Consider the following 23,679-nt stretch of genomic DNA (forward strand, 5'->3'; position numbering starts at 1 on the left):
TAATGACATTCTAGATGATTCTGTGATTCCAACTTTGTGGCAACAGTTCAGGGAAGGCTCTTTCCTGTTTCAGCATGACAATGCCCCCGTGCACAAAGCGAGGTCCATACAGAAATGGTTTGTTGAGATCGGTGTGGAAGAACTTGACTGGCCTGCACAGAGCCCTGACCTCAACCCCATCGAAGACCTTTGGGATGAATTAGAACGCCGACTGTGAGCCAGGCCGAATCACCCACCATCAGTGCCCAACCTCACTAATTCTCTTGTGGCTGAATGGAAGCAAGTCCCCGCAGCAATGATCCAACATCTATATATTTTTAATTGTATTTATTTAACCTCTATTTAACTAGGCAAGTCAGTTAATAACAAAATCGTATTTACAATAACGGCCTGCCAAAAGGCCTTCTGCGAGGTTGGGGGCTGGGATTAAAAATCAAATAAATAAAATATAAATATAGGACAAAACACACATCATGACAAGTGGTGGAAAGCCTTCCCAGTAGAGTGGAGGCTGTTATAGCAGCAAAGGGACCAACTCCATATTAATGCTGCCCATGACTTTGGAGTGAGATGTTTGACGAGCAGGTATCCACATACTTTTGGTCATGTAGTATGTATATTACATCTTCGGCCGTTGTCAGAAAGAGATGTGTGTTAAAAAGCCTAATGCCACATTCATATGCTATTCGGGAACTAGCAAACTCGGAAATGTCAGACTTGCTAAAAGGTTGTAGTTGTACACGTACTGCGTTCAATCAGTTAGCAAGTCAAACATTTCTGAGTTTCAGAGTTCCGACTAGTACTTGAACGCGGCACAATGGTGGTTTTCAAGACAACTGGGAACTCAGAAGGGTCGGAAAATCGGAGCTCTAGTTCCCGAGTTGGAATTCCGTGCTGGATGACTGTTGTAAATATTTTTTCCCAGTTGGAGCTCGTTTAATCCCGAGTTCCCCAGTTGTCATAAACGCACTGAAATTAGACCCATTAGGGACGAGCGTCACGTAGGAGTGACGTCATTTGACGCAAGACAATGGCCCAAAGGGGCGTTTCGTTTCCTAGGTAACAGTCGAAGCGTGCCTTGTTGCTGCACCTTACCCCTTGTAGAAGGCAGCCCTCCACCCATCACAGTTTTTCTGTGCAAACTAGCGAACACCGCATGCATTATTCGTGCAAATTACTTTTTTTTGTTGTAAAGTTGTACCTCTAGAAACCTTTCACTGAAATATTGCAAATTTGAGAAAAGTGCCAATAAATTCACTTCGCAGGAGCAAGCAAGAACACAAAACAGGGCAACGCCAAGGACAGGTAAGCAAGCTAGCTACGTAACTTGGAAACTTTCGATATGCTATGATGCATTTTCCGGTAACTCTTTGCTGTCAGATCCAGGTAGCTAGTTACGTCTCGTTCCATTTAGTACCGTGAGTTTAGCTAGCCACAATCCTAGTTGTGTGTACGTGATCCATGCGGGAAATTGAACTCACGACCCCTAATCTAATCTTGATTATTGTCCAGTCGTGTTGTCCAGTGCTGCAAGGATAGACCTATTGAAGCTGCAACTGGCCCAGAACAGAGTGGGACGTCTTGCTCTTCATTGTAATCAGAGGGCTGATATAAATACTATGAATGCCAGTCTCTCTTGGCTAAGAGTCGAGGAGAGGCTGACAGCATAACTACTTCTTTTTATAAGAAACATTATTGTGTTGAAAATCCCGAATTGTTTGCATAGTCAATTTACACAACACACACTTATCCCACCAGACATGCCACCAGGGTCTTTTCACAGTCCCCAAAACCAGAACAAATTCAAGAAAGCGTACATTATTACATAGAGCCCTTATTGCTTGGAACTTCCATCTCATATTGCTCAAATGAACAGCAAACCTGGTTTCAAAAACCAGATAAAACACCTCACACCTCTCCCCTATTTGACCTAGACAGTTTGTGTATATGCATTGATATGTAGGCTACTTGTGCCTTTTTTTTATGTATGTAGTTCTGTCCTTGAGCTGTTATTGTCTATTGATGTTCTGTATTATGTCTCATGTTTTGGAAGAGTAGCTGCTAATTTTGCAACAGCTAATGGGGATCCTAATAAAATACATCCCCAAAAAATACCCTTGGCGTTGCTAGCTAGCGCCTCCCTCATATCAACTGCCACACACGACCAGTGAAATCCCTCATGAAAGGAAGGCGGTGAGCTGTTGTTCTCTCTCCTGTTGAAAGGATAGCAACAAGGATGCAGCAACGATCCTGTTTGTTTGTGTTTTGTAAGGCCAGGCTACATTGGAACAATGGATTCTTATGAGCTGATCTGTTTACTTCATTAACTCCAAGGAGACAAGTCTATTAAGCTGCACTTAACACCAGTGCTGTGCCACGTGCAGTCATTCTTCTCCAGGTGTTTATTGAAACAAGATGAGTTATTACCACCAGTTAATGTTCGAGTTCAAGGGGAAGAAGCCCGGATGTGGAGGTCCTGGGCTGGTGCGGTTACACATGGTCTGTGTTGGACATAGTGCCAAATTTTCGAAAATGACCTTGGAGGCGGCTTATGGTAGACAAATGAACATTAAATTCTCTGGCAACAGCTCTGGTGGATATTCCTGCAGTCAGCATTCCAATTGCACACTCCCTCAAAACTTGAGACATCTGTGGCATTGTGTTGTGTGACAAAACTGCACATTTTAGAGTGACGACTATTTTCCCCAGCACAAGGTGCACTTGTGTAATGATCATGCTGTTTAATCAGCTTCTTGATATGTAACACCTGTCAGATGGATGGATTATCTTGGCAAATGGGAAATGCTCACTAACAGGGGATGCAAATAAATTTGTGCACAAAATTTGAGAAATCTGCTTTTTATGCGTATGGGAAATTTCTGGGATCTTTTTATTTCAGCTCATGAAACATGGGACCGACACTTTACATGTTCAGTGTAAATAGGGTTATCTTTCTTTCACAGCAACATCTCCTCCAAGGCCCACTACCCCACCTCCTTCCCTGCCACAGCCTACACCACCATGCCTGGCCAGTTCAGAACCTCCAGTGACCCTCCTGTGTCCAGCCTCCTCTCTTTCCCCTCCTCCTGGAGCCCTGGCCACCTGCACCCCCTACGTTTCCGAGTCCGAACTGAATCCATGGACTGGCGGCGCCTCTCTGCCCTGGATGTGGATCACGTGGCCAGGGAGATGGATGTGGTCGTATTGCAGGAGTACATATCTGCTGTCACCTTCTGTGATGTCACAGGTAACAGAGCAGGGTTGGTCCTGGGGTCAATTCCATTTCACTTCAGTCAATTGAAAAGCAATGACTTCAATTGGAACTGACCTGACCTTTGTCCATTTTTGTGTGTAAACCTCCCATTTTTTATTTGCTTATTGGTTTAATGCACCAAACTGTTTTAGATTTAAAATTGACACCAACTCCATCCCTGAAGGTGAGAGGTGTCCCCACTGCCGTAGTCCTGCTGACCCGGCCCTTGTCAAACTCCTACGTATGTCCCAGCTCAGCACAGAGTACCTGCTGCACTGTCAGGACTACCTGAGCTCCCAGGTGTCTGGGCTGGAGGACCGTCTACAGGGGGCCCTCTCTAAGGCAGACAGAGAGGGAGAGGAGAGGGCCAGGCTGGACTCTGAGCTACAGGCCACTAAACAAGAGAGCAAACTCAGGAAGAAAATGCTAGCCACACAGCAGCTTCTACTACAGGCTAGCTTCAACAACTACCACAAGGTAAACGTTATCTTTGGGCCGTTCCTCCTTTTACCATCCGGATGGACCATCAAATGATATTTTTTTTATTTCTACCCATCCCCAGAAGTGTCAACTCACTTCTGCGCTTTAATGCTGTCTTGAATTTATTCTTTCAAATTGGCTTGTGATACTTGGGTTTAGAATCAAGTGAGCATATTTGTAAATGTCAGTTTGATGAGCTCACAATGTCATTAAACCCATTTGTCCTCCTGGCCAAATAATTTAATTACTGTTACAGTTGAAGTCGGAAGTTTACATACACTTAGGTTGGAGTCATTAAAACTCATTTTTCAACCACTCCCCAAATTTCCTGTTAACAAACTATAGTTTTGGCAAGTCGGTTAGGACATCTACTTTGTGGATGACACAAGTCATTTTTCCAACAATTGTTTACAGACGGATTATTTCACTTATAATTCACTGTATCATAATTCCAGTGGGTCAGAAGTTTACATACACTAAGTTGACTGTGCCTTTAAACAGCTTGGAAAATTCCAGAAAATTATGTCATGGCTTTAGAAGCTTCTGATCGGCTAATTGACATCATTTCAGTCAATTGTAGGTGTACATGTGGATGTATTTCAAGGCCCACCTTCAAACTCAGTGCCTCTTTGCTTGACATCATGGGAAAATCAAAAGAAATCAGCCAAGACCTCAGAAAAATAATGGTAGACTTCCACAAGTCTGGTTCATCCTTGGGAGCAATTTCCAAAAGCCTGAAGGTACCACGTTCATCTGTACAAACAATAGTACGCAAGTATAAACACCATGGGACCACGCAGCCGTCATACCGCTCAGGAAGGAGACACGTTCTATCTCCTAGAGATGAACGTACTTTGGTGCGAAAAGTGCAAATCAATCCCAGAACAACAGCAAAGGACCTTGTGAAGATGATGGAGGAAACAGGTACAAAAGCATCTATATCCACAGTAAAATAAGTCCTATATCGACATAACCTGAAAGGCCGCTCAGCAAGGAAGAAGCCACTGCTCCAAAACCGCCATAAAAAAGCCATACTACGCTTTGCAACTGCACATGAGGACAAAGATCTTACTTTTTGGAGAAATGTCCTCTGGTCTGATGAAACAAAAATAGAAATGTTTGGCCATAATGACCATTATGTTGGAGGAAAAAGGTGGAGGCTTGCAAGCTGAAGAACACCATCCCAACCGTGAAGCACAGGGGTGGCAGCATCATGTTGTGGGGGTGCTTTGCTGCAGGAGGGACTGGTGCACTTCACAAAGTAGATGGCATCATGAGGGAGGAAAATTATGTGGATATATTGAAGCAACATCTCAAGACATCAGTCAGGAAGTTAAAGCTTGGTCGCAAATGGATCTTCCAAATGGACAATGACCCCAAGCACACTTCCAAAGTTGTGTCAAAATGGCTTAAGGACAACAAAGTCATGGTATTGGAGTGGCCATCACAAAGCCCTGACCTCAATCCTATAGAAAATTTGTGGGCAGAACTGAAAAAGCATGTGCGAGCAAGGAGGTCTACAAACCTGACTCAGTTACACCAGCTCTGTCAAGAGGAATGGGCCAAAATGTACCCAACTTATTGTGGGAAGCTTGTGGAAGGCTACCCGAAACATTTGACCCAAGATAAACAATTTAAAGGCAGTGCTACCAAATACTAATTGAGTGTATGTAAACTTCTGACCCACTGGGAATGTGATGAAAGTAATAGAAGCTGAAATAAATCATTCTCACTACTATTATTCTGACATTTCACATTCTTAAAATAATGTGGTGATCCTAACTGACCTAAGACAGCGGAATATTTACTAGGATTAAATGTCAGGAATTGTGAAAAACTGAGTTTAAATGTATTTGGCTAAGGTGTATGTAAACGCCCTGACTATCTCTGTACTGTACCCTCCACCCTGACCAAACTATGCTATTTTTCAGTGCCAATGCTGTGAGAAGTCCTTCATCAACTATTCCTACTTACAAGCCCACCTACAGCGCAGGCATCCAGAGCTGACAGACACAGGTTGGTTTTATAACTACACTCCTCAGACTTCTTTAGTACCTGATTTACTCTTTATTGTAAGTAGTCAGTCAACACAATGGCTATCATTAAACACACAATGCATTATAAAACACGATTATCTGGTTAGGTTTGAACAGTACTATGTTATGTGATTTAGAGTACATTTTTCAATAATGATATGTTCATTTAGTAGCCACTTAATAACTCTTTTATCAAAGTTACTTACAGAACTGTGACCATTGAAAGTGGCGCATATGCCCCATGCAGGAATTTAACCTTCGACCTCATGTTGCCTACCTACATCGTGCTCTAATAGTCACTGAGTGGTTGCACTGTCTGTTGTCCTCTCAGAGTGGCAGATCACTACTGTCTGTTGTCCTCTCAGAGAGGCAGATCACTACTGTCTGTTGTCCTCTCAGAGTGGCAGATCACTACTGTCTGTTGTCCTCTCCTCAGAGTGGCAGATCACTACTGTCTGTTGTCCTCTCCTCAGAGAGGCAGATCACTACTGTCTGTTGTCCTCTCCTCAGAGTGGCAGATCACTACTGTCTGTTGTCCTCTCCTCAGAGTGGCAGATCACTACTGTCTGTTGTCCTCTCCTCAGAGTGGCAGATCACTACTGTCTGTTGTCCTCTCAGAGTGGCAGATCACTACTGTCTGTTGTCCTCTCCTCAGAGTGGCAGATCACTGCTGTCTGTTGTCCTCTCCTCAGAGTGGCAGATCACTGCTGTCTGTTGTCCTCTCCTCAGAGAGGCAGATCACTGCTGTCTGTTGTCCTCTCCTCAGAGCGGCAGATCACTACTGTCTGTTGTCCTCTCCTCAGAGCGACAGAAGAAGAGGCAGGTGGAACAGATGGAGGATGGGATAGAGGAGCTGAGAGAGAGGCTGAAACTGGCCCAGACTAGACTGGACATCGAGAGGGAAGCAGAGGCCCTTAGAAAACAGCAGGTAACACCATACACAAGCGTATTGCCTACCTTGTGAGTGGGAGGGGAAAGGGTGAAGTCAAGGAGGGGATTAATGGAAGGCAGATGGAAGGCAGATGTCGGGAGGTTGAAGCCACTCAGTACGATGAGCCATCGTCAGGAAATGAGCTTATCGAGGTGTCAAGCTCATTGAGGAACTCTCCAAGGGCACCTGGTGGAAGATAGATTACAACAATGTTAAGCTTGAATGGACAAGTGATAGTGACAGCATGGAATTGAAATGAGATGGACAGGTGAGAGAGGGAGAAAAGAAAATCTCCACATAGGATACATTAGTAGTCCTGTTCCACCACCGCGACGACCAGATGCTCTCGGACTATGAGAGGAAACGTAGTCAGATGAAGAGAGAGCAGCTGGAGTAGCAGTGTTCTCTGAGGTTGATCCATGTCTCCGTCAGGGACAAAAGATATAGGGACTGAGATGAACTTGGCATTCTTGACCGCAGACAGGTATTTCCAAAATACTGCCGGAGACCAGGAATTCCTCATGGGTTGTGCACATGGGGTGCACTAAAAGGGTTGCAGCTAAGGGGTAGGGAGCGTCTGTAAAGCCTACAGGGAGAGGTGCGAACAGGTATAGAAAACACACACATAGTTGACAAAGCTTCAAAATGAGAATCTGAAAATAACCACGTTAGATACTCAAGTGAGATCGTGGGTTGGCGCCTTCCTCGAACAACTCTGTAGAACCGTCTTAGTTTTGGCGACAAGATTGCTGCTTACAGCTGCCTCTGAGAAAACAGGGGAGACTGAAGTACTAACACTAATTGCTAATTGCCTAGCAGAAGACAAACCACTTCCCCTCTAATGCAGGCACCGATTACCAAAACGACAATTGTCCCAAATTGTCCTGTCCCTTGATCCTGGTTGATGTGTCAACAATCATCTGCAAGTTATGAGCAGTCAGCACTTCCCACACCAAGTAGGCTGCTGGGAAGACAGGAAGCAGTTCACACACCAAGTAGACTATAGGGAAGACAGGAAGCAGTTCACACACCAAGTAGGCTGCTGGGAAGACAGGAAGCAGTTTAGTTCACACACCAAGTAGACTACTGGGAAGACAGGAAGCACTTCACACACCAAGTAGACTACAGGGAAGACAGGAAGCACTTCACACACCAAGTAGGCTACTGGGAAGACAGGAAGCAGTTCACATACCAAGTAGACTGCAGGGAAGACAGGAAGCAGTTCAGTTCACACACCAAGTAGACTACTGGGAAGACAGGAAGCACTTCACACACCAAGTAGGCTACAGGGAAGACAGGAAGCAGTTCAGTTCACACACCAAGTAGACTACTGGGAAGACAGGAAGCACTTCACACACCAAGTAGGCTACTGGGAAGACAGGAAGCACTCCACACACCAAGTAGACTGCTGGGAAGACAGGAAGCACTTCACACACCAAGTAGACTACAGGGAAGACAGGAAGCAGTTCACACACCAAGTAGGCTACTGGGAAGACAGGAGGCACTTAATATAGATGGCCCTAGCTAGCAAAAAGACAGTAGTAGACAGCAGATAAAGACAACAATTATACTTAGCACTCCTGGAGATATCAGGAATCCTCTAACTATAGGATGAAGCACACTGAGATGGAGCCTGAGAAGCTGGTTATATTCTCAGAAAAGAGGTGAAAACCACTCCCCCTCCAATACAGGCAGATTCAGGACAGTACTCCCCCTCCAATACAGGCAGATTTAGGACAGTACTCCCCCTCCAATACAGGCAGATTCAGGACAGTACTCTCCCTCCAATAAAGGCAGATTCAGGACAGTACTCTCTTTAGTACAGGTAGATTCAGGACAGTACTCCCCCTCCAATACAGGCAGATTCAGGACAGTACTCCCCCTCCAATACAGGCAGATTCAGGACAGTACTCTCCCTCCAATACAGGCAGATTCAGGACAGTACTCTCCCTCCAATACAGGCAGATTCAAGACAGTACTCTCTTTAGTACAGGTAGATTCAGGACAGTACTCCCCCTCCAATACAGGTAGATTCAGGACAGTACTCCTGCTCCAGTACAGGAAGATTCAGGACCGTACTCCCCCTCCAATACAGGCAGATTCAGGACAGTACTCCCCCTCCAATACAGGCAGATTCAGGACAGTACTCCTGCTCCAGTACAGGCAGATTCAGGACAGTACTCCCCCTCCAATACAGGTAGATTCAGGACAGTACTCCTGCTCCAGTACAGGAAGGTTCAAGACAGTACTCCCCCTCCAATACAGGCAGATTCAGGACAGTACTCCCGCTCCAATACAGGCAGATTCAGGACAGTACTCTCTCCAATACAGGCAGATTCAGGACAGTACTCCCCCTCCAATACAGGCAGATTCAGGACAGTACTCTCCCTCCAATACAGGCAGATTCAGGACAGTACTCTCCCTCCAATACAGGCAGATTCAAGACAGTACTCCCCCTCCAATACAGGTAGATTCAGGACAGTACTCCCCCTCCAATACAGGCAGATTCAGGACAGTACTCTCTTTAGTACAGGTAGATTCAGGACAGTACTCCCCCTCCAATACAGGTAGATTCAGGACAGTACTCCTGCTCCAGTACAGGAAGATTCAGGACAGTACTCCCCCTCCAATACAGGCAGATTCAGGACAGTACTCCCCCTCCAATACAGGCAGATTCAGGACCGTACTCTCTCCAATACAGGCATATTCAGGACAGTACTCCCTTTAGTACAGGTAGATTCAGGACAGTACTCTCTTTAGTACAGGCAGGTTCAGGACAGTACTCCCGCGCCAATACAGGCAGATTCAGGACAGTACTCCCCCTCCAATACAGGCAGATTCAGGACAGTACTCTCGCTTCAAAACAGTTAGATTCAGGACAGTACTCTCTCCAATACAGGTAGATTCAGGACAGTACTCCCCCTCCAATACAGGTCGATTCAGGACAGTACTCCCCCTCCAATACAGGTAGATTCAGGACAGTACTCCCCCTCCAATACAGGCTGATTAAAGGACAGTACTCCCCCTCCAATACAGGCAGATTCAGGACAGTACTCCCCCTCCAATACAGGCAGATTCAGGACAATACTCCCCCTCCAATACAGGAAGATCCAGGACAGTACTCCCCCTACAATACAGGAAGATTCAGGACAGTACTCCCCCTCCAATACAGGCAGATTCAGGACAGTACTCCCCCTCCAATGCAGGCAGATTCAGGACAGTACTCCCCCTCCAATACAGGAAGATTCAGGACAGTACTCTCTCCAATACAGGTAGATTCAGGACAGTACTCCCCCTCCAATACAGGCAGATTCAGGACAGTACTCCCCCTCCAATACAGGCAGATTCAGGACAGTACTCCCCCTCCAATACAGGCAGATTCAGGACAGTACTCTCCCTCCAATACAGGCAGATTCAGGACATTACTCTCCCTCTAATACAGGCAGATTCAAGACAGTACTCTCTTTAGTACAGGTAGATTCAGGACAGTACTCCCCCTCCAATACAGGTAGATTCAGGACAGTACTCCTGCTCCAGTACAGGCAGATTCAGGACAGTTCTCCCCCTCCAATACAGGCAGATTCAGGACAGTACGCCTGCTCCAGTACAGGCAGGTTCAGGACAGTACTCCCCCTCCAATACAGGTAGAATCAGGACAGTACTCCCGCTCCAGTACAGGAAGATTCAGGACAGTACTCTCTCCAATACAGGTAGATTCAGGACAGTACTCTCTCCAATACAGGCAGATTCAGGACAGTACTCTCTTTAGTACAGGTAGAATCAGGACAGTACTCTCTTTAGTACAGGCAGGTTCAGGACAGTACTCCCGCGCCAATACAGGCAGATTCAGGACAGTACTCCCCCTCCAATACAGGCAGATTCAGAACAGTACTCCCCCTCCAATACAGGCAGATTCAGGACAGTACTCCCCCTCCAATACAGGCAGATTCAGGACAGTACTCCCCCTCTAATACAGGCAGATTCAGGACAGTACTCTCTCCAATACAGGCAGATTCAGGACAGTGCTCTCTCCAATACAGGCAGATTCAGGACAGTACTCCCCCTCCAATACAGGCGGATTCAGGACAGTGCTCCCCCTCCAATACAGGCAGATTCAGGACAGTACTCCCCCTCCAATACAGGCAGATTCAGGACAGTGCTCCCCCTCCAATACAGGCAGATTCAGGACAGTGCTCCCCCTCCAATACAGCCACTGATTACCATTGACAGTCACTCAATTAGTCCATGTCAGCTAAAATGTTTTAGACTAGACTAACTTACCTATCTAAACTTGTAGTAATCATGGTTGAATTATCGACCGGTTGCCCCTATTTGATTTTGTTAGTCACTCTCACATAGACATCATTTTAAAAACTGTGAACATGTCTCTCTGCTCCATAGCAAAATGTGTAGAATGGCAGGAAATTAACTGTAAAACATTTTTCCCCCTCTGCTGTCAAGAGGGGGGCCAGCTAAAATATTTTTCTCATGAGGTGGGGGGGTTCCTCAAATAAATGTAAGTTAAGACACCCAAAAGGCTAGGGCCGGCACTGACTGCATATGTGGGTATAGATGTGGGTACGTGCAGACCCACGAGCCATTGTGGCCACTCATGATGAGTTCAGATGTGTTGTTGTCGTGTTCCCCCACCCCCATCAAAGTTGCCCATCCCAGATCTATATCTGTACTGCTGTGTCTCTCATGAGTGCTTCAATGGGTTTAACCACCAGGAGCTGGAAGATCAGCGAAGGAAAGACACCTCGGAGCGAGAGAAGGTGGAGAGCTGGAAGGAGGAGGAGAGGAAGAAGTTTAAAGAGGAAATGAGGGACCTGAAGCAGCTGTTTCTGCAGGAGTTCAGAGATATGGCCAGCAGGAGCTCCTCCATCGAGGCTGTGAGTCCTATTCCCATTTTAAAGGACATGCATGAACCAGGGGCTTAGTGGCGATGGTGGTAAAAGTGATGTTGAGCCAGTAGATAGTGTAGTGTTTTGCAGCCACTAGATGGCGCCAAAGTGTAAAGAACGAACAGGTTACAAAAGCTCAAGCACACCCTGCTGCTAGCCTACAACACAATCCAGTATCAGTCATTTTCTGAGGCCTTTTGAAGCTATAATCCTTAATGGTGAAACAGTCACATCCGTTTGGGATATTACAACAACAAGTGAGTTACTGCACACAACCAACGTTGTTTATTTCCGCTCTGACATCATCGCACGCACAGTAGAACATCACAATGAGTACTGCTATTTAATACAGGGTTTTTTTTCACAACGCTGCTGGACGCTCCTCTCATCCGTTTCATCATCAAAACAATAACAGAGCTGCTGAAGCGAACGGTGCCGCTGTTTCCCCCAAATGCAGATGCCATTTTTTGTTTGTTTTTAATACCTTGATGTATTTTTCTAAAACAAATACTTAATGCCAACATGAAAATAAATTCAGTTTTTCTTTACTTACTGTGTTGTCTCATGACTTAACAAGATGGGAAACTTGACTTGACAGAAACTGCAGGAGCTCCAGACCAGAGAAGAAGTGACTGTTTCTAACCTGGGCTCCTATCAAGAGGAGGATGAGCTGCAACAGAGAGAGGAGGCAGAGAAGAGGATGATGAAGAAGAAGATGTCTGAGCAGGTAAGACAGAAGAACACACTATGGGCTGGGCTGGGCTATGTTTTTCCCGGTACTCTTCTGGCCAGTATCTAATCTAATCTAATCTAATCTAATCTAATCTAATCTAATCTATCTATCTATCTATCTATCTATCTATCTATCTATCTATCTATCTATCTATCTATCTATCTATCTATCTATCTATCTATCTATCTATCTATCTATCTATCTATCTATCTATCTATCTATCTATCTATCTATCTATCTATCTATCTATCTATCTATCTATCTATCTATCTATCTATCTATCTATCTATCTATCTATCTATCTATCTATCTATCTATCTATCTATCTATCTATCTATCTATCTATCTATCTATCTATCTATCTATCTATCTATCTATCTATCTATCTATCTATCTATCTATCATCACCCAGCTGAGATGTCAGTATGTGGTCTATTAAGACATGTTGCTATGAAATCAGGAGAATCAACACAAAGCTTAAACTAAAATCCATGTTGGTGTTAGCACTGGCCTTTTTTCAATCTCTGTCCGTCTCCTTCAGAAGCGTGAGTGGAACAGACGGTTTAAGGAGGTCCAGAACAGGCACATGTTGGAAAGAGATGAGGTAAGATCCACGTCTGTGCTTTGGTGCCCCCTTCTTTAGATTTGTGTGTGTCGGGGGTTGGGTTGAATAGCAGACACTAAAGTATTCTCCTCCTAACGTGTTGTCCTCCTCAGCTGCAGAGTGAGAATGATAGGCTGCAGCTGGCCCTGTCTGTAGAACACAGGTCAGACCGACAAAGACTAGAACAACAGGTCACCTCCCTGTCTGCCAGGGTTCAACAGAAAGACCGGCTCATCAGGTCTCAGGAGGATAAGGTATGATCATCAGCTACTAACGCTATGCTGCTGTTGTTGATGCTGTCCGTCTATAATTACAGCAGTATGTTAAGTTGTTGTTTTGTTCGAGAGCGTTTTTATCAGGGTTGTATTACCATCTGTATTACAGATCAACAAGATGTCTAGAAGACCAGTGGCAGGTAATACAAAACACAGGCCTATTTATTCTAGACTTTTATTGTATTCAAGATACTATGTTCTAGAGAGGCAACTCTTGGGGAACTGGGGGGGGGGGGGTCTTGGAGGGTTCGGGTCCCCGTTTTTTGGCCTTGTTGGAAATCTGTCGACGTGCCCTTGAGCAGGGCATTGACCCTGGATGCTTCTGTGTGTCGCTCTGAATGGGAGTCTGTTGGATGACTGGTGTGGTGTAGTTGTTGAGCGGCTTCACTGCAAGTATATTGTATGTTTTGGATATTCAATAAAATAAAATAAAAGATATATATACTATGTTCTATGTTAATGTGATGGTTTTCTGTCAGATACTCCCATCAAACAAGCAGTCCAACACTCCACGGAGGAGGAAGAAGAGGAGGAGGAGGAGGAAGAAGAGGAAGAAGAGGAAGAAAGTATGTATGAATCATGTATCTTTTGTTAGTATTCTTTTTATAGAACAATACAGTCAACATCCTTCGATATCTCCTAGATCTGGAGGACTCTGGTGAGACCAGGAGGAGACTGTTGGAGTCCCTCCGGGGGAACCCCGCCTTGGTGAAGGAGTTCAGACCCATACTAGAAGAAACCCTGGAGGAGAGGCTAGAGAAGATGGGCCTCAGAAAGGTACATGTATTGAATCCATCACTCAGTCAATTAAATCAGCATTTGTCACAAAGTTAAAGTAAATACAGCGCATTGGGAAATTATTCAGACCCTTTGACTTTTTCCACATTTTGTTACCTTACAGCCTTATTCTAAAATTGATTAAATATTTTTTCCCCCCCCTCATCAATCTACAGTCGTGGCCAAAAGTTTTGAGAATGACACAAATATTAATTTTTAAAGTCTGCTGCATCAGTTTGTATGATGGCAATTTGCATATACTCCAGAATGTTATGAAGAGTGATCAGATGAATTGCAATTAATTGCAAAGTCTCTCTTTGCCGTGCAAATGAACTGAATCCCCCCAAAAACATTTCCACTGCATTTCAGCCCTGCCACAAAAGGACCAGCTGACATCATGTCAGTGATTCTCTCGTTAACACAGGTGTGAGTGTTTTCGAGGACAAGGCTGGAGTTCACTCTGTCATGCTGATTGAGTTCGAATAACAGACTGGAAGCTTCAAAAGGAGGGTGGTGGTGCTTGGAATCATTGTTCTTCCTCTGTCAATCATGGTTACCTGCAAGGAAACACGTGCCGTCATCATTGCTTTGCACAAAAAGGGCTTCGCAGGCAAGGATATTGCTGCCAGTAAGATTGCACCTAAATCAACCATTTATCGGATCATCAAGAACTTCAAGGAGAGCGGTTCAGTTGTTGTGAAGAAGGCTTCAGGGCGCCCAAGAAAGTCCAGCAAGCGCCAGGACCGTCTCCTAAAGTTGATTCAGCTGTGGGATCGGGGCACCACCAGTACAGAGCTTGCTCAGGAATGGCAGCAAGCAGGTATGAGTGCATCTGCACGCACAGTGAGGTGAAGACTTTTGGAGGATGGCCTGGTGTCAAGAAGGGCAGCAAAGAAGCCACTTCTCTCCAGGAAAAACATCAGGAACAGACTGATATTCTGCAAAAGGTACAGGGATTGGACTGCTGAGGACTGGGGTAAAGTCATTTTCTCTGATGAATCCCCTTTCCGATTGTTTGGGGCATCCGGAAAAGAGCTTGTCCGGAGAAGACAAGGTGAGCGCTACCATCAGTCCTGTGTCATGCCAACAGTAAAGCATCCTGAGACCATTCATGTGTGGGGTTGCTTCTCAGCCAAGGGAGTGGGCTCACTCACAGTTTTTGCCTAAGAACACAGCCATGAATAAAGAATGGTACCAACACATCCTCCGAGAGCAACTTCTCCCAACCATCCAGGAACAGTTTGGTGACGAACAATGCCTTTTCCAGCATGATGGAGTATCTTGCCATAAGGCAAAAGTGATAACTAAGTGGCTCGGGGAACAAAACATTGATATTTTGGGTCCATGGCCAGGAAACTCCTCAGACCTTAATCCCATTGAGAACTTGTGGTCAATCCAGAGATGTTCGATTGGGTTCAAGTCCAGGTTTTGTCTGGGCCACTCAAGGACATTCAGGGACTTGTCCCGAAGCCACTCCTGAGTTTATCTTGGCTGTGTGCTTAGGGTTGTTGTCCTGTTGGAAGGTGAACCTTCACCCCAGTCTGAGGTCTTGAGCTTTCTGGAGCAGATTTTCATCAAGGATCTCTCTGTACTTTACTCTGTTCATCTTTCCCTCGATCCTGACTAGTCTCCCAGTCCCTGCCGTTGAAAAACATCCCCACAGCATGATGCTGCCACCACCATGCTTCACCATAAATTGTGCCAGGTTTCCTCCAGACGTGATGCTTGGCATTCAGGCCAAAGAGTTAAATATTGGTTTCATCAGACCAGAGAATATTGTTTCTCATGGTCTGAGTCCTTTGGGTGCCTTTTGACAAACTCCAAGCGGGCTGTCATGTGCCTTTTACTGAGGAGTGGCTTCCATCTGGCCACTCTACCATAAAGGCCTGATTGGAGTGCTGCAGAGATGGTTGTCGTTCTGGAAGGTTCTCCCATCTCCACAGAGGAACTTTGGAGCTCTGTCAGAGTGACCATCAGGTTCTTGGTCACCTCCCTGACCAAGGCCCTTCTCCCCAGATTGCTCAGTTTGGCCTGGCGGCCAGCTCTAGGAAGAGTGTTGGTGGTTCCAAACTTCTTCCATTTAAGAATGATGGAGGCCACTGTGTTCTTGGGGACCTTCAATGCTGCAGATATTTTTTGGTACCCTTCCCCAGATCTGTGCCTCGACACAATCCTGTCTCGGAGCTCTACGGACAATTCCTTCGACCTCATGGTTTGGTTTTTGCTCTGACATGCACTGTCAACTGTGGGACCTTATATTGACAGGTGTGTGCCTTTCCAAATCATGTCCAATCAATTGAATTTACCACAGGTGGACTCCAAGTAGAAACATCTCAAGGATGATCAATGTAAACAGGATGCACCTGAGATCAATTTCGAGTTTCATCACAAAGGGTCTGAATACTTATGTAAATAAGGTATTTCTGTTTTTTATTTTGACAAAAAAAAAATATCTAAAAACCTGTTTTCACTTCGTCATTATGGGATATTGTGTGTAGATTGTTGATTTTCGTATTGTAAACAAAATGTGGAATAAAGTCAAGGGGTCTGAATACTTTCAGAATGCTCTGTATATAGGGTGTTCTCTCAGTGCTCTAGAATGTAGTGAAATATAAATGTCTAAATGGCATTTTATTTAGCCGATTGTCATCATGAATTACATACACTGCTCCAAAAAATAAAGGGAACACTTAAACAACACAATGTAACTCCAAGTCAATCACACTTCTGTGAAATCAAACTGTCCACTTAGGAAGCAACACTGATTGACAATAAATTTCACATGCTGTTGTGCAAATGGAATAGACAACAGGTGGAAATTATAGGCAATTAGCAAGACACCCCCAATAAAGGAGTGGTTCTGCAGGTGGGGACCACAGACCACTTCTCAGTTCCTATGCTTACTGGCTGATGTTTTGGTCACTTTTGAATGCTGGCGGTGCTTTCACTCTAGTGGTAGCATGAGACGAAGTCTACAACCCACACAAGTGGCTCAGGTAGTGCAGCTCATCCAGGATGACACATCAATGCGAGCTGTGGCAAGAAGGTTTGCTGTGTCTGTCAGCGTAGTGTCCAGAGCATGGAGGCGCTACCAGGAGACAGGCCAGTACATCAGGAGACGTGGAGGAGGCCGTAGGAGGGCAACAACCCAGCAGCAGGACCGCTACTTCTGCCTTTGTGCAAGGAGGAGCAGGAGGAGCACTGCCAGAGCCCTGCAAAATGACCTCCAGCAGGCCACAAATGTGCATGTGTCTGCTCAAACGGTCAGAAACAGACTCCATGAGGGTGGTATGAGGGCCCGACGTCCACAGGTGGGGGTTGTGCTTACAGCCCAACACCGTGCAGGACGTTTGGCATTTGCCAGAGAACACCAAGATTGGCAAATTCGCCACTGGCGCCCTGTGCTCTTCACAGATGAAAGCAGGTTCACACTGAGCACATGTGACAGACGTGACAGAGTCTGGAGAAGCCGTGGAGAACGTTCTGCTGCCTGCAACATCCTCCAGCATGACCGGTTTGGCGGTGGGTCAGTCATGGTGTGGGGTGGCATTTCTTTGTGGGGCCGCACAGCCCTCCATGTGCTCGCCAGAGGTAGCCTGACTGCCATTAGGTACCGAGATGAGATCCTCAGACCCCTTGTGAGACCATATGCTGGTGCAGTTGGCCCTGGGTTCATCCTAATGCAAGACAATGCTAGACCTCATGTGGCTGGAGTGTGTCAGCAGTTCCTGCAAGAAGAAGGCATTGATGCTATGGACTGGCCCGCCCGTTCCCCAGACCTGAATCCAATTGAGCACATCTGGGACATCATGTCTCACTCCATCCACCAACGCCACATTGCACCACAAACTGTCCAGGAGTTGGCGGATGCTTTAGTCCAGGTCTGGGAGGAGATCCCTCTGGAGACCATCCGCCACCTCATCAGGAGCATGCCCAGGCGTTGTAGGGAGGTCATACAGGCACGTGGAGGCCACACACACTACTGAGCCTCATTTTGACTTGTTTTAAGGACATTACATCAAAGTTGGATCATCCTGTACTGTGGTTTTCCACTTTAATTTTGAGTGTGACTCCAAATCCTGACCTCCATGGGTTGATAAATTGGATTTCCATTGATTATTTTTGTGTGATTTTGTTGTCAGCACATTCAACTATGTAAAGAAAAAACTATTTAATAAGATTATTTCTTTCATTCAGATCTAGGATGTGTTGTTTAAGTGTTCCCTTTATTTTTTTGAGCAGTATATATATATATATATATATATTATGTTATATTATATTTTTTATATATATATATATATATATATATATATATATATATATATATATATATATTATATAGGCTCAATTTTGTTTTGTGTTCCGCCGATTTGGTTTAGTAAAAAGCCCATGTTATCACACACCAACCTGCAGCTACTAGCTAGCTTGTGAGTTGACGTTTAAAGTTAACGCCATTCTGCCCACAGAGCAGTGACAGCGTTCTGTTGAGCAGCGACCACTGTTGACCGTGGCCCATCAGGACGTTTTATTCGCTCTAATCATGCTAAATTCTCAAGAGGTAGATTGTCTAACATTTTGAACCATATATGGAAGAGACATACGGGTTGAACTAATGTTTTTCTGATTTAATTCTCTCATTAACATTAAATGAAATAATCATTTTATGGGTGAACACCCTACATGCAAGGAGATCCATATATTCAAGACAGTACAGTACTCTCTCACTGAAGTCCAAATCTGTCATTTTATAATAACAAATACCTAATGGGAGAAGTGAAGTATCTAAAATACCTTATGTTACATTCCAGGGAACCAAGGGTATATCCAAAAAGTCCTTTAAGAGCCTGAGAGCGTTGTTATCTGGTCAGCGACATCAGATGTCCAGACAGAAAGCAGACCTTCTGGAGCTCAGAGAGAGCCTGGCCAGAGAGCTGACGCGCAGGGTGCACGCCCTGCAGAGGAGCCAGGGGACCACCGTACCTACTTTACCCAGACAGGTTACCATACCCAGTACCACCCCTCAGTCCCACAGTAAGGACCAACACCCACCTCCGTATTGTACCTAACCCTCAGGTCCAAGAGCCATGTAACACAGCCTCATCTCCACGGAGATGTGCTTCTCAGTACCTACGTTTTCACACACACTCTCCTGCTCTTAGTACAAGCGTTGGGCTCAATTATATTTCAATTTACTCAATTCAGGAAGTAAACTGAAATCCCCCAGATCTGCTTAGCACACTAACATGTTTGTCTTTAGAGAAGAGGAGTCCTAGCCGGGAGAAGAGTCCAGAAAGCAGACAGACACCAGTGAAGGTGAAGGCCTCTCAGAGGAGAGAGAAGGCGCCACAATCTCAACAGACACCAAGCACTCGTAGAAAAAAGAACAGGTATGCCCACAGTATATACTGAACGTACCCCACTGCCATGCCCACAGTATATACTGAACGTACCCCACTGCCATGCCCACAGTATATACTGAACGTACCCCACTGCCATGCCCACAGTATATACTGAACGTACCCCACTGCCATGCCCACAGTATATACTGAACGTACCCCACTGCCATGCCCACAGTATATACTGAACGTACCCCACTGCCATGCCCACAGTATATACTGAACGTACCCCACTGCCATGCCCACAGTATATACTGAACGTACCCCACTGCCATGCCCACAGTATATACTGAACGTACCCCACTGCCATGCCCACAGTATCTACTGAACGTACCCCACTGCCATGCCCACAGTATATACTGAACGTACCCCACTGCCATGCCCACAGTATATACTGAACGTACCCCACTGCCATGCCCACAGTATATACTGAACGTACCCCACTGCCATGCCCACAGTATATACTGAACGTACCCCACTGCCATGCCCACAGTATATACTGAACGTACCCCACTGCCATGCCCACAGTATATACTGAACGTACCCCACTGCCATGCCCACAGTATATACTGAACGTACCCCACTGCCATGCCCACAGTATATACTGAACGTACCCCACTGCCATGCCCACAGTATATACTGAACGTACCCCACTGCCATGCCCACAGTATATACTGAACGTACCCCACTGCCATGCCCACAGTATATACTGAACGTACCCCACTGCCATGCCCACAGTATATACTGAACGTACCCCACTGCCATGCCCACAGTATATACTGAACGTACCCCACTGCCATGCCCACAGTATATACTGAACGTACCCCACTGCCATGCCCACAGTATATACTGAACGTACCCCACTGCCATGCCCACAGTATATACTGAACGTACCCCACTGCCATGCCCACAGTATATACTGAACGTACCCCACTGCCATGCCCACAGTATATACTGAACGTACCCCACTGCCATGCCCACAGTATATACTGAACGTACCCCACTGCCATGCCCACAGTATATACTGAACGTACCCCACTGCCATGCCCACAGTATATACTGAACGTACCCCACTGCCATGCCCACAGTATATACTGAACGTACCCCACTGCCATGCCCACAGTATATACTGAACGTACCCCACTGCCATGCCCACAGTATATACTGAACGTACCCCACTGCCATGCCCACAGTATATACTGAACGTACCCCACTGCCATGCCCACAGTATATACTGAACGTACCCCACTGCCATGCCCACAGTATATACTGAACGTACCCCACTGCCATGCCCACAGTATATACTGAACGTACCCCACTGCCATGCCCACAGTATATACTGAACGTACCCCACTGCCATGCCCACAGTATATACTGAACGTACCCCACTGCCATGCCCACAGTATATACTGAACGTACCCCACTGCCATGCCCACAGTATCTACTGAACGTACCCCACTGCCATGCCCACAGTATATACTGAACGTACCCCACTGCCATGCCCACAGTATATACTGAACGTACCCCACTGCCATGCCCACAGTATATACTGAACGTACCCCACTGCCATGCCCACAGTATATACTGAACGTACCCCACTGCCATGCCCACAGTATATACTGAACGTACCCCACTGCCATGCCCACAGTATATACTGAACGTACCCCACTGCCATGCCCACAGTATATACTGAACGTACCCCACTGCCATGCCCACAGTATATACTGAACGTACCCCACTGCCATGCCCACAGTATATACTGAACGTACCCCACTGCCATGCCCACAGTATATACTGAACGTACCCCACTGCCATGCCCACAGTATATACTGAACGTACCCCACTGCCATGCCCACAGTATATACTGAACGTACCCCACTGCCATGCCCACAGTATATACTGAACGTACCCCACTGCCATGCCCACAGTATATACTGAACGTACCCCACTGCCATGCCCACAGTATATACTGAACGTACCCCACTGCCATGCCCTACAGTATCATACTGAACGTACCCCACTGCCATGCCCACAGTATATACTGAACGTACCCCACTGCCATGCCCACAGTATATACTGAACGTACCCCACTGCCATGCCCACAGTATATACTGAACGTACCCCACTGCCATGCCCACAGTATATACTGAACGTACCCCACTGCCATGCCCACAGTATATACTGAACGTACCCCACTGCCATGCCCACAGTATATACTGAACGTACCCCACTGCCATGCCCACAGTATATACTGAACGTACCCCACTGCCATGCCCACAGTATATACTGAACGTACCCCACTGCCATGCCCACAGTATATACTGAACGTACCCCACTGCCATGCCCACAGTATATACTGAACGTACCCCACTGCCATGCCCACAGTATATACTGAACGTACCCCACTGCCATGCCCACAGTATATACTGAACGTACCCCACTGCCATGCCCACAGTATATACTGAACGTACCCCACTGCCATGCCCACAGTATATACTGAACGTACCCCACTGCCATGCCCACAGTATATACTGAACGTACCCCACTGCCATGCCCACAGTATATACTGAACGTACCCCACTGCCATGCCCACAGTATATACTGAACGTACCCCACTGCCATGCCCACAGTATATACTGAACGTACCCCACTGCCATGCCCACAGTATATACTGAACGTACCCCACTGCCATGCCCACAGTATATACTGAACGTACCCCACTGCCATGCCCACAGTATATACTGAACGTACCCCACTGCCATGCCCACAGTATATACTGAACGTACCCCACTGCCATGCCCACAGTATATACTGAACGTACCCCACTGCCATGCCCACAGTATATACTGAACGTACCCCACTGCCATGCCCACAGTATATACTGAACGTACCCCACTGCCATGCCCACAGTATATACTGAACGTACCCCACTGCCATGCCCACAGTATATACTGAACGTACCCCACTGCCATGCCCACAGTATATACTGAACGTACCCCACTGCCATGCCCACAGTATATACTGAACGTACCCCACTGCCATGCCCACAGTATATACTGAACGTACCCCACTGCCATGCCCACAGTATATACTGAACGTACCCCACTGCCATGCCCACAGTATATACTGAACGTACCCCACTGCCATGCCCACAGTATATACTGAACGTACCCCACTGCCATGCCCACAGTATCTACTGAACGTACCCCACTGCCATGCCCACAGTATATACTGAACGTACCCCACTGCCATGCCCACAGTATCTACTGAACGTACCCCACTGCCATGCCCACAGTATATACTGAACGTACCCCACTGCCATGCCCACAGTATATACTGAACGTACCCCACTGCCATGCCCACAGTATATACTGAACGTACCCCACTGCCATGCCCACAGTATCTACTGAACGTACCCCACTGCCATGCCCACAGTATATACTGAACGTACCCCACTGCCATGCCCACAGTATATACTGAACGTACCCCACTGCCATGCCCACAGTATCTACTGAACGTACCCCACTGCCATGCCCACAGTATATACTGAACGTACCCCACTGCCATGCCCACAGTATCTACTGAACGTACCCCACTGCCATGCCCACAGTATCTACTGAACGTACCCCACTGCCATGCCCACAGTATCTACTGAACGTACCCCACTGCCATGTTTACAGTATCTACTGAACGTACCCCACTGCCATGCCCACAGTATATACTGAACGTACCCCACTGCCATGCCCACAGTATCTACTGAACGTACCCCACTGCCATGTCCACAGTATCTACTGAACGTACCCCACTGCCATGCCCACAGTATATACTGAACGTACCCCACTGCCATGCCCACAGTATCTACTGAACGTACCCCACTGCCATGCCCACAGTATATACTGAACGTACCCCACTGCCATGCCCACAGTATCTACTGAACGTACCCCACTGCCATGCCCACAGTATCTACTGAACGTACCCCACTGCCATGCCCACAGTATCTACTGAACGTACCCCACTGCCATGCCCACAGTATATACTGAACGTACCCCACTGCCATGCCCACAGTATCTACTGAACGTACCCCACTGCCATGCCCACAGTATCTACTGAACGTACCCCACTGCCATGCCCACAGTATATACTGAACGTACCCCACTGCCATGCCCACAGTATCTACTGAACGTACCCCACTGCCATGCCCACAGTATCTACTGAACGTACCCCACTGCCATGCCCACAGTATCTACTGAATGTACCCCACTGCCATGCCCACAGTATCTACTGAACGTA

The 23,679-nt window shown here is 46.4% G+C and overlaps 1 protein-coding gene across 1 annotated transcript in view; it reads left to right on the forward strand.

Moving 5' to 3' along the window:
* The first annotated feature begins 1,081 nt into the window (after positions 1-1,081).
* dzip1l (DAZ interacting zinc finger protein 1-like) overlaps positions 1,082-23,679 on the forward strand; it is a 29,821-nt gene continuing 7,223 nt past the window's right edge. The window contains exons 1-14 of the mRNA XM_082957085.1: positions 1,082-1,305; positions 2,964-3,247; positions 3,438-3,730; positions 5,665-5,749; positions 6,573-6,697; positions 11,431-11,592; positions 12,203-12,331; positions 12,879-12,941; positions 13,055-13,195; positions 13,326-13,356; positions 13,696-13,782; positions 13,860-13,993; positions 18,802-19,024; positions 19,251-19,380. Of these exons, the coding sequence (XP_082813211.1) occupies positions 3,022-3,247; positions 3,438-3,730; positions 5,665-5,749; positions 6,573-6,697; positions 11,431-11,592; positions 12,203-12,331; positions 12,879-12,941; positions 13,055-13,195; positions 13,326-13,356; positions 13,696-13,782; positions 13,860-13,993; positions 18,802-19,024; positions 19,251-19,380 (1,829 nt within the window). The 5' untranslated portion in view covers positions 1,082-1,305; positions 2,964-3,021. The remainder of the gene's footprint in view (positions 1,306-2,963; positions 3,248-3,437; positions 3,731-5,664; positions 5,750-6,572; positions 6,698-11,430; positions 11,593-12,202; positions 12,332-12,878; positions 12,942-13,054; positions 13,196-13,325; positions 13,357-13,695; positions 13,783-13,859; positions 13,994-18,801; positions 19,025-19,250; positions 19,381-23,679) is intronic.

This window comes from Salmo salar, chromosome 10, assembly GCF_965601325.2.
Source record: "Salmo salar chromosome 10, fSalSal1, whole genome shotgun sequence".
Lineage (NCBI taxonomy): Eukaryota > Metazoa > Chordata > Actinopteri > Salmoniformes > Salmonidae > Salmo > Salmo salar.